Here is a 16,663-nt window from a genome sequence, read left to right as displayed (position 1 = left end):
CTCTCAATATAAGATTCCCAAATATTTGAATTTAGATAAATACAAAGCAATGTGTACGTAATTTCTTCGAAATTTCACCCTAAAAATACATTATTAGGCAGAGTAGTAATATACGACCAAAAAAGCTCTCATCTCATTGGAGTCTTTCTTTGCCACTTGCCACACCAACACCTACGTGTGTTATCTGCATGCACTTCTCTTTCTCTCTCTTCACTCTTTAAATTCCCAACAAATATCCAACACATTTTTTATGTAACACTTTTAGTGTTTATTACTCCATTAGTATAACATCAAATTAAATGATGAATAAATCAGGAAATATGAACCAATTTTGGTGTGTTTTTCTCATATTTATCAGTAGTATACTGCTACTGTTAAGTAACTGTGGTGTTGTTAATGGAGGATTGAATTTTCATGAAGATAGTGGTGTGAGTAGTGGGAGTACTGGTACAATTGGGAGGCTAGTGAAGAAGGAAGAAAGGATACCGGTTGTTGCGACGGAGTTCGGTGAGATATCGGCGGTCGACGTCGATGATGGTTCGGGCACAGGGAGGCATAGCTACCATATTCAGTTCATTACTTTGGAGCCTAATGCGCTTTTTCTTCCTGTTCTTCTACATGCTGACATGGTCTTCTATGTCAAAACAGGTACGTGACGAACTCTTCTAATTCTAATGCTTATACGAAACGCTATGTTTGTTTGTATGATTAGAATTAATAGTCACGTATACTATTCATCTACTTTTGAGTGCCTAAACATAATACTACCTTTGTCTTTTTAGTTGATTTATTGTAAACCCTGTTTAGATTGACAAAGCTGAGATGAACCGAACCGAATCGAACTTATTGGAGCTGAACTGAACAAAAATGAACTGACTGAATATTATATTTTATGAGAGAATGAGATTAAGAATTAAACTGAACTTATTGGTGTTGAACTGAAACTAAGCCGAAGAGAACGAGCCCTTAGTGTATATAACTACCATGTGTTGTTCAAGAATGCAATTTCGATGTGCTTGTGAGTAATATAGATGAAATGAGTGTTTAATGTTTGTCTTCCTAGAATCCTATGTCCAAGATACTTGTAGTTATACATTGCTATAGGAAGACCACACATGAGTAACGATGTGAATGCATAACATGACCAAGAATAGAGTTTTAGCCCTTGGGAAAGTATCGGCAAGTATTATTAATTTTGCAACAAGTAATTAGCGACGAATTTCAACATCCTTTAGGCACTTACTAGACAGTCTTTTAGGAGGAAATCCCTAACTAAGAGGATTAACTAAACTAGACAATTCATGGACAGTTATAGATTAATGATTCGGTCAAAGATAGATGCACAATCGAGCCACATCTAGTTTTGAGCTTGACCTGGGTTCTTATACGATCGAGTTAGTTCTAGACAAGGAAGGCTATTTTAGGTAAATCAAGAGCAACAAACTAAGCTCGCTAACTCCATAAACTATGCTTACCGTTATTAGGTTAAGCTTATTTACCTTGAAAGCTCGCTCAGTAAGCAAATCTCTTACATTATGTACCCACCAATATTTAGTTAAAAATCTGGTGAGTTTGCATTCTTTTTTGCAGGAAGTGGGAAGATAAGCTGGACTGATAGTGATGAACTAAAGAAAGTTGACTTGCAGCGAGGGGACGTTTACAGACTCAAGTCTGGCAGTCTCTTCTACCTTCATAGCAATTTAGAGGCTGAAGAGACGAGGCTCAGAATCGTTGCTGTTTTTGCCAATCCGAAAGAAGATAAAGTACAGGTACATGACATAGGGCTGAGAGAATTTTAAAGCTTACTCAATTGGCCACATTTTCGTCCCATAGAACTAAGATGTTGTGATCAAATTTCCTCTTTTAGGGGCCATTAATTGGGCCGTACTCCAGCATCAATGACCTCGTTCGAGGCTTTGATAAGAGCATCCTTCAAGCGGCTTTCCAGGTACCCAATTCTTTCTCATCTCACTAGTAATATTTGTACAACTTTACTACGGAGTATATAACAAATTATCATACTGTAGGTACCTGAGGAAGTAGTAGAAGAATTAACAAGTGCAACAGATACACCAGCAATAGTACACGCAGAGACCAAAAAGAAGAATTTCTGGCACCAGGAGCTTCTGTTTATCAATGTTTTCTTAGGAGTCCGGAGTTACAGCAATCAAATCAGTGAAAACAAGAAGAAGCACAGTAAGACATTCAATTTCTTCAAGGAAGACCCGGATTTTAAAAGCTGCAGCGGGTGGAGTACAGCAGTCACCGATCACAATTTGCACGCATTACAAGGTTCCCATATCGGTGTCTACATGGTAAACCTTACCAAGGTGAGCCTCAAACATACTCCTTGTTCTCGATCTATTGAAAATAACAAACTCAGCAGGATAGATACCATTCCACATTTCGTATTACTCGTATATGTTGAGTATTTTTCTACTTGTGGTATCTTAGCCAATAAACTTTGGGAAATGAACCTAAAACCACCCTTTAAAGCGAAGGTGTTATTCTTAAAACTACCAACCAAAGAAATAAATTAAAGGCCCCAAAATTCGACTAATATTCAAACAATACACCCACACCGATATCAATTTACTGGTATCCAGTATTACTGTATATCTTCTTTGAAAATGGACTAATCTGATAATCACCCCTCAAATGATACCTAGTAGTTGGTAAAGACTGAATAAGCAAAATTGTAATGATAGGATGGTCTTGATTACAAAACAGGGTGCTTCTTTTTCTTAAGTTTCTAAAAAATTATGCGTAGGTTTTGTGTAGTTGGTTCGGAGTTAAATATCAAAACCACTTATGTTAGACCACATAAAAAAGTTAGTGTTCTGTATCTAACAGCATTGCTGATTGCAAAATCCAGGGTTCAACAATGGGGCCTCACTGGAATCCGATGGCAACAGAGGTATCAGTAGTGTTGGAAGGGGAGGGAATGGTTCGTGTGGTATGTCCAAGTGCACTGACAAACAAAGAATGCAAAAACTCAAGGTTCAAAATTGAGGAAGGTGATGTATTCACTGTCCCAAGGTTTCATCCTATGGCACAATCATCGTTCAACAATGGCTCACTTGTTTTTATGGGGTTCAGCAGCACAACAAAGAAGAACCATCCTCAGTTCCTAGCAGGAAAGGCTTCAGTGCTGCAGACACTAAGCAAAACCATTATAGGTGCATCCTTTAATGTATCAAACACAACAATTGACCAGCTGCTAGCAGCTCAAGAGGAAGCAATCATATTGGACTGCACTTCTTGTGCTGAAGAACAGGAGATGAAGATGGAAGATGAGATTGAAAAGGAAAGGCAAGAAGAGGAAGAAAGGACAAGAAGAGAGGAAGAGAAAGAAAGGAAAAAGGAAGAAGAGAAAGAACGGAAAAGACGAGAAAAAGAGGAGAAAAGACGAAAGAGAGAGGAAGAGGAACGGAAGAGGCAGGAAGAAGAGCAAAAAAGGCAAGAAGAAGAGGAAGAAAGAAGGAAAAGAGAGGAAGAGGAAGAGCAGAGAAGACAAGAAGAAGAGGAAGAAAAAAGGGAAAGGGAAGAAGAGGAGCAAAAGAGGCAGGAGGAGGAAGAGCAGAGAAGGAAAGAAGAAGAGGAAGAAAAAAGGGAGAAAGAGGAGGAGGAAAAAAGAAAAAAGGAGGAAGAGGAACAAAAGAGACAGGAGGAGGAGGAGCAGAAAAGGCATGAAGAAGAGGAAGAAAAAAGGAAGAGAGAGGAAGAGGAACAAAAGAGGCAGGAGGAGGAAGAGCAGAGAAAGCAAGAAGAAGAGGAAGAGAAAAGGAAGAGAAAGGAGGAGGAGGAAAGAAGAAGGGAGGAAGAGGAACGGGAAAGGCAGGAAGAGGAAGAGCAAAGAAGGCAAGAAGAAGAGGAAGAGAAAAGGAAGAGAAAGGAGGAGGAAGAACAGCGAAAGCGTGAAAAAGAAGAAGATAAAAAAAGACGTGAACAAGAGGAAGAGCAAAGAAGGCAAGAGGAGGAAGAAGAGAAGCAAAGAGAAGAGGAAGAACAAAGAAGGCAGGAAAAAGAGGAAGAGCAGAGAAAGCGTGAAGAAGAAGAACAGAGAAGACATGAAGAAGAGGAAGAAGAAAGGAAACGAGAAAAGGAGAAGGAAAGAGAGCATGAGGAAGAGAAAAGAAGGCAAAGAGAAGAGGAAGAACAGAGAAGGGAAGAGGAAAAAAAGAGGCAGCGAGAAGAGGAAAAACAGAGAAAGAAAGAGGAAAAGGAGAGGCAAAGAGAGGAGGAAAAACAGAGAAAACGAGAGGAAGAAGAACAGAGGAGACGAGAGGAGGAAGGAGGAGAGGAAGAACAAGAGACTGAGCAAGAAATAGCAAGAAGAGAGGAGGAAGAAAGAAGGGAATGGGAAAGGCAAGCAGAGAAAGAAGCAAGGAAAAAGAGAGAGAGAGAAGGAAGTGATGGAAGCGGAGGAGAAGGAAGAAGAATTCTGAAGCGTACAACAAAGGTTTCAGATGTTCGCTGGTAGATTCAATACCCAGATAAGTTGGCATCATCGTTGGAAATCCTGCCTAAATACCATAATGCCACATATAGCTCCTGTCACCATGGCAATAAAAATGTTTGTAATAGTTAAGTAATGTGATTTTTAAGGTAGAAACCTAGAAATCTGGTAGATAATTCGCTTTGAGAACAGTGGCAACCGCAATTTTCTTTCTTTCCTTCTGTATTTTGATCATATCAGCAATGGCACTCTTAATAGTTTATCTTATTATATATGCTTGCAAAATTAAGCCACTTGCATCTCCCACATTTTGTGACATTCTCAAATAATCTAAGCAGTTCTAGTGGCTGCACTCGCCTAATTTTTCAAGGCAATGCCTTAAAAAAAAGGCAGCTTTCAGGCTTAACAATCTTAGATTAAATCTTTCTGAAAAGCTACACAATTATTTTATTTTTACCTCTTCTTTTTCGTCTATATAGTTAGTTGAAATTTTTTTTACAATTTAACCTCAATAATCTTTTATCTTAAAGTTTTTTAGGGACTATCATTACAACATCAAATATGATGTGAACAAGAAGTTGGCAAAACCAAAAATCCAGGATAGGGCCATTATTCGAAAAGAACTACCCTTGTAAGCAAAGGCTACTCACCTGGTGGTTTTTATTCATAATGTATTATTATTCATTTATTTTTATTATTGTTATAATAAGTTAATAACTTTACAAAGTAACTTTATTTTAATTTAATATATACATTATATATAGAAAAATTTCACATTAAAACAAGATTCAAGTAAAAGAAGACATTTTCTAATCCTTCCACTTTTCCTAGCCTTCCCTCCAATTATCATCAAAGTACAGTGCATGCACCCTAGATTCTCTACTTTGGTGAGACAAAACAAGAGGAGAGAAGGAATGAACCAAAACAAAGAAAGAAAATAAATATTGAACATTTGCTGCATCGATGTTAGTTTCACCATTCTATTCATCGGATTTCTAGTGACCAGGAAACTGAAAGGAACACAAAAAGAAACTAACAAGTGGCACAACTCACTGATTATCCTCGCCAATGATATAAGATACAACAACAGTGATGTCATCCAGCTTTCCTCCAACATAACGAAACCCAGCATCATGTGCAGCTGCAGCAAATGGTGTCTTTCGATGTTTATCCATAGCTCTTTGTTGCGCTAGAGTAGCTATGTTTTGTGCTGTTGCCTGGGGATCGAGACCTGATCTCTTAGCTTGGACAACCAAAGCAGTAATCTCGTTGTCATATAAGTTGTCAAATAATCCATCTGTACCAGCAACTATAACATCTCCTGAGGCAACAGGAAATGTGAAGACCTGCCACAAACAGAATAAAACATCAATTCAATGTAAACATGGAAGCTTCCACTCTCTAGAAAAACCATTTTGGTTAAGAGTATTATTTCATAGTCTAATGGTTAGCATACATAGATATTCCATAACTAATTTTGAAGAAAAGCCGAAAATTGAAAACCATATGTCCATATATAATGCGACACATGCACTAGATCAACCATGCCCCGAAAATCCAATAATATAATCCATAGTTCCAGCTCTCTAAATCCCTGAGCAAGGGGATAGGGAAGAAGAGATTTGGAAAGCTGGCAAAAAAAAGAGTAGCAGAGGAGAAAATTCCTCTTTAAAATTGCCCTTATTGATGAAATACTTTACGGTAAAGGGATACTAAATATGTTTACAGCCATCACTAGAGTAGTCATGGTATGATCCAACTAATAGAAGAAACCATGAAAGCTAACAGCAGAAAATGTACCTGGCCAGAACTGGGTAAATCACCTCCAGCTGAAGTACTTGCCAACTGATACGGAAAATTGAAACCATACTGCTGCACAGGGGACCGAAATACTGTGCTTCCATCCCTAATTACTATGAATCCACTGTCTCCAAGATTAATGGCATGGATCCCCTGCCAAATAATATGTCACTCAGTGAACGTTTCACAACAATAGAAGACATGATATCAAGAAATCCGAAAGGCATAAAAAGTTTCAGACAAAAGTCATGTGACCAAGCTAAAAGTTTGAATTGTTTAACCAATTAAGCATGGAAAGAAACATAAATCAGCAAACACATGTAACCTCTTGGTATTCTCTGTTAATCTGTTATCATCTACACATAGCACAGAGCCACAGAAAGCATAAATGGTTCTATGTTTTAGATAAATCATAAAATGATGAGGGCAATTCATGAAAATTCTCTAATTAAGTAGAACAGAGACCACCTCAACAATAGCAGAGAACTAAGCTGCACAATTCAATTTCCTCTATTCCACAAATTTTGCAACTTGGAGAATTTTATCCTTCCCAACTTATAACCTTGACCATTAGTATGTATAACAAAATTATAAAAAGTTCTAGAAAGTATAAATCGAGACAAATATAATAGGACCCCACATGACTATATTATTCTTTACGTATAAATCACAAAAGGTTGTCAAAGAGAGCTCGTTAGCTTGTTAAATTCTAAAGGTAAACATGGTGTAATATTTGTGAAACGGAGTTAATGTAAATGTTTTTCTAACTTGAATTAACAATTTTTAAAAAATTGGAGAGAAAGCATAACTTAGAGAAGAGAAATATAATAGAAGTATATAGAATAAATTAAAAAGGAAGAGGGGGGGAGCAAAAGCGCTCCTGGCAGCAAAAACACAAGATGAGCTAGAGAAATATGGCCACTCAAACATAAGTGAAAAAAATAAGGCATTCAGACAGGAAACTGCTCCATCTAATGTAAAATGAAACAAATCCCACCCAAAGAACTTTAACCATGATAATTAACAGTGTTGTCTCAATTTCATCAGGTAAGAGCAGCAAAAGCACCAACCTGGTCAGTGAGAGCAATTATACAAGCTGTTGAGGAGCCTATGACGTTAGTATCAGCATGAGCTTTCTCCAATATTCTAGCTGGGTCTACCCCATCCTTGGAAATTTCTTTTATTGCTGTCATAGAATTAGACATAAGTAGTCGAGCATAAATTCCAGCATCAACACCAACATCTGCCCATCCACCAACTCCATCTGCAACTCCAATCACTCGTTTTTCTTCACAAATGAAGTGAGCATCTTCTCCTCCAGTTTTAACCTTGTCAGGGTGTGGCAGGTAACATGATCCTGAACGAAGCTTCAAGGATCTATGACTTACGTTTTTACTACAGTCAACAACAACAACAAAGTTAATCACTATCATTATTTTTCCTTTTTATAAATTACTTAGTATTTAATATGCAATGATTCAATTGCCTCCTTCTAAACACCCATAGAGCTTTGCTTTTTCAAAGTTAACTGATATTCACTATATATGAACATCAATTCATCCAAGAATCAAACATCTCTCAAGTCCTAATTTCTATTCAAATTAACTATAAGCCCTATAACATTTATAATGAATTATATATGTTTGTTATCTTTGAAAGAATATGGATAGGGAAGGTACCATTGTTACAATAAAAATAAATAAATAAATAAAAAAAATTATATCAGTACACGGAAAAAAAAAGAAGAAAAAAAAAAAAACCAATACAATAACATTGTACTCTGTATCCAAACTATTTAGCTATTTCACTAAACTAAATGATTGAAACGCCGTTCAATTTTTTAAACTGGTGACATTTATAGTGAAGAGCTGCTATACACTAGATCCCTATCATCTCAAATGAGCTAACGTGTAACAAACAGCAGAATACGAAATACCTAAGCAATAATACATAAACCTGTGTCAAACAAAAGGTACTTTATATGACGGGAAAGAGGGCATACCAGGAAGAGGTATCTGTAGGATTATCAAGCGGCACATCCCTAGCAGAAATGTCGAATGGGACATCAGCAGCAGCTCCATCAGAATAACTCGCAGAAGGTGATGTACGGTAACTCCTCAAGCATTGTCCAAGAAACTGCCTAGAGTCCCAACTCTTGTAAGATAAACCAGGGATAGCTAGACTAACAAAATAAACATCTCGATTTCTTAAACCAACACTAGCTTTTCGACAACTATAAACACTTCTATCACCAAAGAAAACACCACCTGGCTTCGCAAAGTCCACAACATTACCATACCCCTTAAACAATGTATCAACACATACATCCCCAGAAACAGCGTGGGATCCCGAAGCAGCCATTGGATTCCTTATAACACGGCAGCACAAAGACACGATAGTTGTGTTTACCAAAAACTTATTTAACCGATGACTACTATAAGACCTCACAGAATTACAACTCTGATTCAGAGTTTGACTCTCAATGCATAAACTTGCAACCAAATTCCCCTGCTCCCACGATTTAACCCGACCGGATAACAATCTTCCGAGAGACGAACTACAAGCAGCATTCAGCTTTGACAAAGATACCAATTGCATCTTAAACCCTTAAAGGCCAAATCATCCCTTGCCAATACAAAGCCCAATAAAACCTAAAAATTTAACCAAATTTCCACAATAAGTCACAACTATCACAGCTACTAATTAATTAATCAACACATATCAATACAAATGTAAATTCATAAATTTCTCCCAAAACAATTCAAGCATAATACCATAATTTTTACATTAATTCCAAAAATTAGAAAGAAATTACACAAAATTTAGCAAGGCAGAAAGCTTATTTATTCATGAAATTGAAAAATAAACTTCAATGATCATCAAATAAGCTTCAAACTGAAAATTAAATCAAACAATATAAACCCCAAAAAAATCAGTAAAAAAAGCAACAATAATTAATAAATCAAGCTTAAAGCTTACCAAAATAGAAATTAATTGGTAACAAATTGGATAATTGACGAAAGTAGGATAAAACCCTAATTAAATCCGGCGAATAAGTAGAAGAGTGCCGGCGGTGGGGAATTTTCTCTCTCTTCTTGGCCGAAAAAAGAGGAGAGAAATGGATATAATTATTTTAAAATTAAATGGCAGAACGAGAAACACAAATCACGTGATTTGCAAGTTGCAAGCCTGAAATGGTCTAAACGGAACTATGGGCCTGTTACGGACTAGATTCGATTTGATTCCAATCTCGATCATTGAACGAGCTTCATTTATATACAAATTCTTGGGCTGCATTCTAGTGTAGCCAAGCTAGCTGCAACAGCAATAAATATGAATATATAATACGTTAAAATGAACATACGTTTTTTTTTTGTTCTTTCCTATATCTTAATTCTCTTTCTTCTTCTTCCTTAGCTCTATTATTTTTCTCTCTCTTCAGTTTTCTTCTCAATTTAAAATTTTCTCTTTCCTCTTTACCTCACTTCCTTTCAATCTTTAAAGTTTTCTTCTTCTTTATATAAAATTTTGAGTTAGTAATTTATGTTTTGATGGGTATACTCCTTTCTTTCTAAATCTATGAGTTTCAGATTCAATCATTTGGCTTTATCAAAGAGGAAAGAAAAAAATGGAGGAGAGAGAAAGTTGAGGTCAAAGAAAACAATGGAGGTTAGATTTTATCAATTTGTAATTGTATTTTGTATGATTTCGTTGATCATGCATGATGATTTATTGTTTGATTATTTGAAATTATTATGAGTTTGTGATGAATATCAATTAAATTGCTTAATTGTTAATGAATATCAATTGTATTGCTTAATTTGTAGTTATTTTCTCTCTCTCTTTTGATTTTTTTTCTTTTGATTTCTAATCAAGTTACAAATCAATAATTATTTTCTCTATGATGAATCAATATTAGATTTAAGGTGTATAATCAATCTTTTAGAGTTTCAATAATTACAATCGATCTTGAATATAATTTCTGTAAAAAAAACTGAATACGTAGGAATTTAAAATGAACATCTTTTACAAAATGAGCATTTAGTACACCGAAAATGAATATTAAATACATAAAAAATAACATATTTTGACGATTTATTTTATCTTTATTTTTCATTAATAATTATGTACAGTGAATTTGAACCTTTATGAAAATCATGTTCATTTTAATATCCTAAATGTTCATAACTTTTTGTTACATGTTCATTTTATAAGTGTTCATTTTTTAATACTAAATGTTCATTTTTATTAGGTTGAAAGTAAAATATAATACGTTGAAAGTTAAACTATCTAAACATTTATGTTGAAAATCTGAATAATTTATTATGAATATATATGTTTCGTTATTCTTTCCGAACATATATGTTATTGATTATGAACACATATGACACATAAAGTGAATATTATTTATATTTTTAAGTATTGTATTGATGATTATATATTATAAACATTCTAAATAATTATTATGAAGATATTTTGTGATGATTATGAAAATTCTGATTATTTGTTATATTTTAGTGAGTACGGATTAATTGTATTTGTAGAAGACAAAGACTCTGAATTAGTGAAGAAACAACTAAGAAGTGATGAAGAAGTATATGATATGTACAATGAATTTGCCTTTAAGTTGGAGAATTTCCAATGTATATGATCCCAATTTTATGGTTGTATGATAAAGGTTCATTTCTAATATACTAAATGTTCATTTCTTTTTTTTTTTTTTTTTTTTGACATGTTCACTTTTTATTACTGAATGTTCATTTTTATTACTGAATATTTTTTTTTTTATGTGTTCATTTTTATTACTGAATATTCTTTTTTTTTTTATGTGTTCATTTATACAACTAAATGTCATTTCCTTATAACATGTTCACTAGGCCGCGCGTTTTGGGCTTCACTTGTTGTAGCTATCTTAGCTGCACTAGCCAAGACCAATTGTCATTTATACAATTGGTTCAATTAAACCTCGTTGATAATACATGGAATTGGCCTAGTGGTAAAGGTTTGCCTTATGACTTTACTCGTAAAAATTATAGAGTTAGAGTCTGTATACTTCAGCTTATTTTCATTTTAGTTCGATTTAGTTCAGTTTTGTTCAGCTCGGTTCATTTCAGTTTAGTTCTTAATTTTCTTCTCTCATAAAATGTTCTGTCAATTCAGTTCATTTCAGTAAATGTAAACATGCCCTTAACTTTCACGGATATTTGGTTTATATGGTGGTATGAAATTGAAATGCTAAGTAAAAAAATAATTCAAGGTTGTTGTTCAAAAATGGATTAATGTTTGGTTTTTATTGAGTGATTGGATTTGGAATCAGTGTTTAAGCTAAGGTGATAAAGGAAGAACTTAATTCGGAATGTCTTCTGTTTGGTTGTTTACAAATAGATATATATTTTTTTTTCAAAGGTTTTATATGAGTCATATCCTCCTCACTTTTTTATCCTTTTTTTTAAAGCTCTATATGTTATAGGTTTAAGGTATGAGTTTAGAACTTGGAGTTTTGGTAAGCATTAGGCATGAGTTTTATTTATTCCACTCATATTTCATATTTGAAATTTATGAACCAAACTCTTTGGAAGTGAGGATTCTTTTATTCTTCCTCCACACCAATAAAGTTAGACTAATATGGTTAGCTTATTAATAACAAGCATATGCTCAATACACTACTACATTTTTTATCAAATCCAACGACCAAAATACGGTTGATGCAACCGCAGCATACATAACCGTTGCAATAGTTAGGTCTATTGCAACGGCTGCTTCATACTTCCTCAATAGAATGGTCTAATACAACGGTTAAGAGATAGCCGTTGCAATAGGGCAATCTGATCATGAAAATATAGGACCGTAAAAAATCCCTCCAAAATTTTCCCCAATATTAAAAGCCTTCACGTTTTCCTACAAAAGCCCACCCGTCCAATTTATCTATCCTTCATACGAGTAATAATCATGATCTCAACTACTGTATATGTTCTCACTAAAAGAAAAAAACAGTTGTAAAAAGAACAAAAAAAAATTAGTTCTCTTCCTCACCCAAATTTACAAATTCGAAGTCCAAAAATTACCACCAGCATCTTGAATTAAAGGAGTGATTAAAGAAACAGATGTGAGAGGAAGTAGCTAGAAATGGATCTCTCACCAACCGTCAGCTAGCAAGAGTAGGAACGACATTTTGCGGTAGCTGCGATGTCGGAGATAATATACCTATCGAGGACGGTCCATTCTATATTTTCACCGGCGATTTGTGTATCTTTTGATCCGACGGTTTCCCTCAGTCTCTTCTGGTTTTCAGCTTTCCAAGTTGTAAGTTTTTGTCCAAAATTAAAACCCTAGATTCAATTTCATCTTCTTTTTTTTTCAAGTCTTTAAATTTGTGGTGCAATTTTACATTTCTCTATGTTTTTTAAATCATAATTTGAACACCCTAATAGTTTCTGTGGTTTAAATTGCTAAAGTTGAGCAACTGGGAAGAAGTAGTTTCTGAGGTAATTTTCTTATTTTTTTTTATTCGTTTTATTTTTTCTATATTATTGCAATTGGTCGATAATTAATTTACAATAGATGTTTAGTGGTTACTGGCGACTCTAAACCTGATAATCTTTTTTCTGCTCGGATTTCAAACCGTTTTATGAGTTTCTCTTAAGCCTCAAAATAGATGTCCTGATGCATAGTAATAAATTAGGTATAAATTGTCATGTATTGGATACAAATGTATTAACATATTTAATTGTCAGCATTATAGTCCATTACCATTAATTTAGCTTAATGTTACATTAGCAGAATAGCCTTCACTCTCTCCTTAAGCTTAATGTCAGGCTTCCACTAATTGTTTGTCATGGGGTATGTTAGCCAACAGTATGCTCATGTTAAAGACCACATCATGTTCACCCTTATTGAGGTATATATTTATCATTTACTTGTCTTATTGCTTCTCTAAACATTAGTTATTTGCTTGTGATCTCAGTATCACCCTAATCACCTTCCTAGAAACAGGCCAATGAAATTTTGTCATCATTTGATATGTGATTGAGAGAATTTGCAGCAAGTCACTTGACAAAGGTTATTTATATATTTCTGTCATCAAATGCTTTACAATGTTATATGGTAAGAAAATCAACAAGTCTGCAGTTGCATTAGTCTTTTAGATTAATCCTAATTTGTTGTACAAATATGTATAGATATCATGGAGATCATGGATGCTCAAAATGTCTGTGCAGAGCAGGCAAAGGTAGGAACAACTGATTTTATAAATGAAAACCAATGAGCTACTCCGTAATAAGGTTGGCAACCATTCATTTTGATCTACTTATCAAACCAGTATTGTATTGAATGGTAAATAGAACTCATTTATATGAATTTTAAATCATAGTGGAATCTTTAAATTAGCTATACCCGAAAGAATATTGTTAGATAAGCCTATATATATCTTACATAAGCAGACAACTCATCCTTTAAACTTTGATTATGTATTTTGGGTGGAGCACATAGTAAGAGAAGAGAATATGATATTGGCTTAAGAAATCATGAAATTGTTAGTGAGCTAATTGCAGCCCACCCTCCCATTATCGAGTCTCAAAGGTTTATTCTTCAAAACTGACTGTATAAAGAAAGTTAATGTTATATAAATTGTATTGAACTGATGTGGTTATATTGGAATTGTGACTTGTTTCATACTCAATAATCCTCTTGAATGTAAGCTATTGGTGTTATGGTATTATTTATGTGATTTTCTTGTGATATTGAAACAACAATTGTTCTTATGTTGATATTGATTTATCAAAGCCAGAGTATTAACTTTTGGGATTAATATACTTTTTTTTTTCTTTGAAGAAACCATATGGAATTGATATACATTTTTTATGGCTAGTGTTACTTTATTGCTTAATTATCCTACAAATTTATACCTTCAAATTAAAGAACCTTACATCTAAGAATTTATCTTGGACATAAAACCTTAGCATCACAATTATCTTTACCCGACTTGGACTGTGCCCCTGCTGTTTATTAGTCACAATATCTTCCATATAATGCTCTATGTTGAGACAAGTAAAGCTCATAATTTGGGCTCTAATACTGGGGACTTTACTGCTCGAGCTGAATTGCCTACAAAATTATCAAGTGTGAGCCTATTTCATTAGTAGTGTGCACTAGGGTTGACAGGTCACTTCTGACTCCTCCTGTAATCTGAGCTCTGCTGCAGGTGAGAGCTGTATTTATTTCATGGTACTGGCATTGCTAAGGTAGAGTATCTTACACCTTTAGTCTATGTCTTAAATTTTTGTATTATATCCTTCTAAGTTTTAGATCTTAGAAAATATTATGTTTGGTGAGTTTAAAATATATAAAGGTGAATAATTAAACTATGTACTATATAATTATAGGAATATTTAATATGCTCAAATAATCTAGAAACATCTTGCAGACTCTGCAATAGATTTGTGTATGCTAAAATTTTACATGTAAAACAAAGGAAATGCAATGACAGTTCGTACTACAGTTCGTACTAGCTTCCGTTACATATGATATGGTATTTGGTAATTTTTTAACATAATATTTTGTGTACTTGTTTCATTTCCAATGACATTCAATTATCTAATATTGTGCGCATTATGCTTCTATTGTGTGTGCATAATCTCAGGTTTATACTTATGGTCACCGTGGGGCAGTAATAGTAGGGCCAAGCCTCCTGTTTCAATTTAAAGGAGGGAAAAAAAAGAAAAAAAACAAACATGAAGTTCCTTTTTTTTTTTTTTGAGTGCTTGATTCTTCTATTATCCTACTTTGATTTGTATCTGTGTTTTGTTTAACAGGGGAGTTAGATCCATTAAATATGTGTAAACATTGCTAGAGGTGGATATTTAAGCTGAAGAAGATGCTTCCCGTATTGCTGTACTTGAGAAATTGGAGAATCAGGAGAAATTAATGATGATGCGGTCCAAAGAATTGTTAAAAATATTGTTTGGGGACGAAATAATTTAGTTTTAGCTTGTAATTGTTTTTTTCTTAGTTTAACTAGTGATAATTAAATTTTGTAATTTTCCTTGATAGATAACAATGTATAAACTTTTAATTTATATTAATAAAATTCTAATTTTATTTTTTTGGAAAATTCTTAATATTATTACCATCATTATAGGGAACCGTGGTATTAGGGTATATGCATTGTGGCATTAGGTATACGAAACCGTGGCATTAGGTGTTATAGCTAATGCCACGGCAATAATGATGTCGTTGCATCAGGTGTTGATCTAACGCAACGGATCATTGATGCCGTGGCATTAGGTGCAATATATTGTTGCATTTGACCTACTGCAACGCCAGCAGATGCAACGGTACATGGCCGTTGCATTAGACCTAATGCCACGGATTTTAACACCTAACGCAACGGATTTGGGGGTTGCAATAGGTCAAAAATGTAGTAGTGATAAGATCTTTTTCCTTAATGTATAATAATAATAATAATAATAATAATAATAATAATAATCTCTTTTTTTTAATAAATAATAACAACCTCTTTGCTAAATGCTCCAAACATATTACTCACCCCGTCTAGGGTTGTTCACTTACCCAAACCAAATCGAACCAAATGAAGTATTGAATTCGAAAGTTCTGACCCATGAAACGATATAAAACCTTAAAATTACAATTCTTTATCACAATTGGAATTCATGGAGTACTCCAAGGCAAACATATTCTTCCATTTTTAAGGATCTATCCTTAACCCAGTTGATGATAGCGCAAGTTGCCCATTTATATATGCAAGTCATTCTTTTTTTAAGCTTTAGTTCCTCAATATAGAACAATTAGTCTCAAGTCACACATGTAGTCTATTTTCCTTAATTAGCCTTTCATATAATTTATATACCTTATATTATTATTAAGAAAATTTATAAACCCTATTAAGTGACACATCTTACAAGCCAATCAATCTAGCTAAATAAGTCAAAACTTGAGATTAATGAGAAAAGGTACGAAAATCTCTCACTCCCAATTACAAGTAAATGATAAATATTTAAATTTGTGAACCTTAAATTTACAACACGAGCTCATCACCAACTTCACCAAACTTACTCGCTTAACAAAAAGGGTGTATTCATAATTTCATAGACATGTAGTAGCTAGAAGACAAGAACGGAACAAAGAATAGTAGAATGTGAAATGTAGACCAAGGTCGTGGCATAATTAAAAATGAGAAAAAGACAACAATAATAGAAATGGTAGTTTATGTTGAAGGTCGCACAAATTCATGGCTTTTATAACGTTGCACCTTTAGGGCTCGTTTGGTTGAATGTAGGAATTGCAAATTTCTTGGAAAATTGATTTCCCATGAAATTGAACTTCCTAGGAAATTCTAAAAAGTATTTGGTTAACTAAGGGAAGTGAAAATTCCCATGGGAAGTTCCA

General features: G+C 34.1%; 2 protein-coding genes across 2 annotated transcripts; one reads left to right on the top strand and one right to left on the bottom strand.

The window, feature by feature from the left end:
* The first annotated feature begins 194 nt into the window (after positions 1-194).
* On the top strand, positions 195-4,483 carry LOC110685584 (vicilin-like seed storage protein At2g18540). The gene is made up of 6 exons (XM_021862158.1): positions 195-648; positions 1,591-1,769; positions 1,868-1,948; positions 2,028-2,330; positions 2,876-4,046; positions 4,152-4,483. The coding sequence occupies exons 1-6, from the start codon at positions 300-302 to the stop codon at positions 4,481-4,483; spliced, it is 2,415 nt and encodes an 804-aa protein (XP_021717850.1). The 5' UTR covers positions 195-299.
* Positions 4,484-5,220: 737 nt separating this feature from the next.
* LOC110722792 (probable protein phosphatase 2C 80) lies at positions 5,221-9,493 on the bottom strand. Its single transcript, XM_021902090.1, has 5 exons — positions 9,239-9,493; positions 8,262-8,910; positions 7,330-7,654; positions 6,260-6,412; positions 5,221-5,805 (listed from the first exon to the last, which is right to left on the bottom strand). Exons 2-5 carry the CDS (start codon positions 8,855-8,857, stop codon positions 5,509-5,511), a joined length of 1,371 nt encoding a protein of 456 aa, XP_021757782.1. The 5' UTR covers positions 8,858-8,910; positions 9,239-9,493; the 3' UTR covers positions 5,221-5,508.
* Positions 9,494-16,663: the final 7,170 nt, after the last annotated feature.

This window comes from Chenopodium quinoa, unplaced genomic scaffold (genome assembly GCF_001683475.1).
Source record: "Chenopodium quinoa cultivar QQ74 unplaced genomic scaffold, ASM168347v1, whole genome shotgun sequence".
Taxonomy (NCBI): domain Eukaryota; kingdom Viridiplantae; phylum Streptophyta; class Magnoliopsida; order Caryophyllales; family Amaranthaceae; genus Chenopodium; species Chenopodium quinoa.
Note: the sequence above shows the minus strand (reverse complement) of the source record. Positions and strands in the feature narration are given on the sequence as shown.

Bases quoted from the DNA above. Each gene is read 5' to 3' on its own strand.
- LOC110685584 (XM_021862158.1), top strand. From the start codon at position 300: ATGATGAATAAATCAGGAAATATGAACCAATTTTGGTGTGTTTTTCTC. The intron at 1,770-1,867 runs GTACATGACATA...TTCCTCTTTTAG, and splicing joins CGAAAGAAGATAAAGTACAG to GGGCCATTAATTGGGCCGTA. The intron at 2,331-2,875 runs GTGAGCCTCAAA...TGCAAAATCCAG, and splicing joins ACATGGTAAACCTTACCAAG to GGTTCAACAATGGGGCCTCA.
- LOC110722792 (XM_021902090.1), bottom strand. From the start codon at position 8,857: ATGCAATTGGTATCTTTGTCAAAGCTGAATGCTGCTTGTAGTTCGTCT. The intron at 6,413-7,329 runs GTTGGTGCTTTT...ATTATTTGGCAG, and splicing joins TAATTGCTCTCACTGACCAG to GGGATCCATGCCATTAATCT. The intron at 5,806-6,259 runs GTACATTTTCTG...TGTTTGTGGCAG, and splicing joins ATTTACCCAGTTCTGGCCAG to GTCTTCACATTTCCTGTTGC.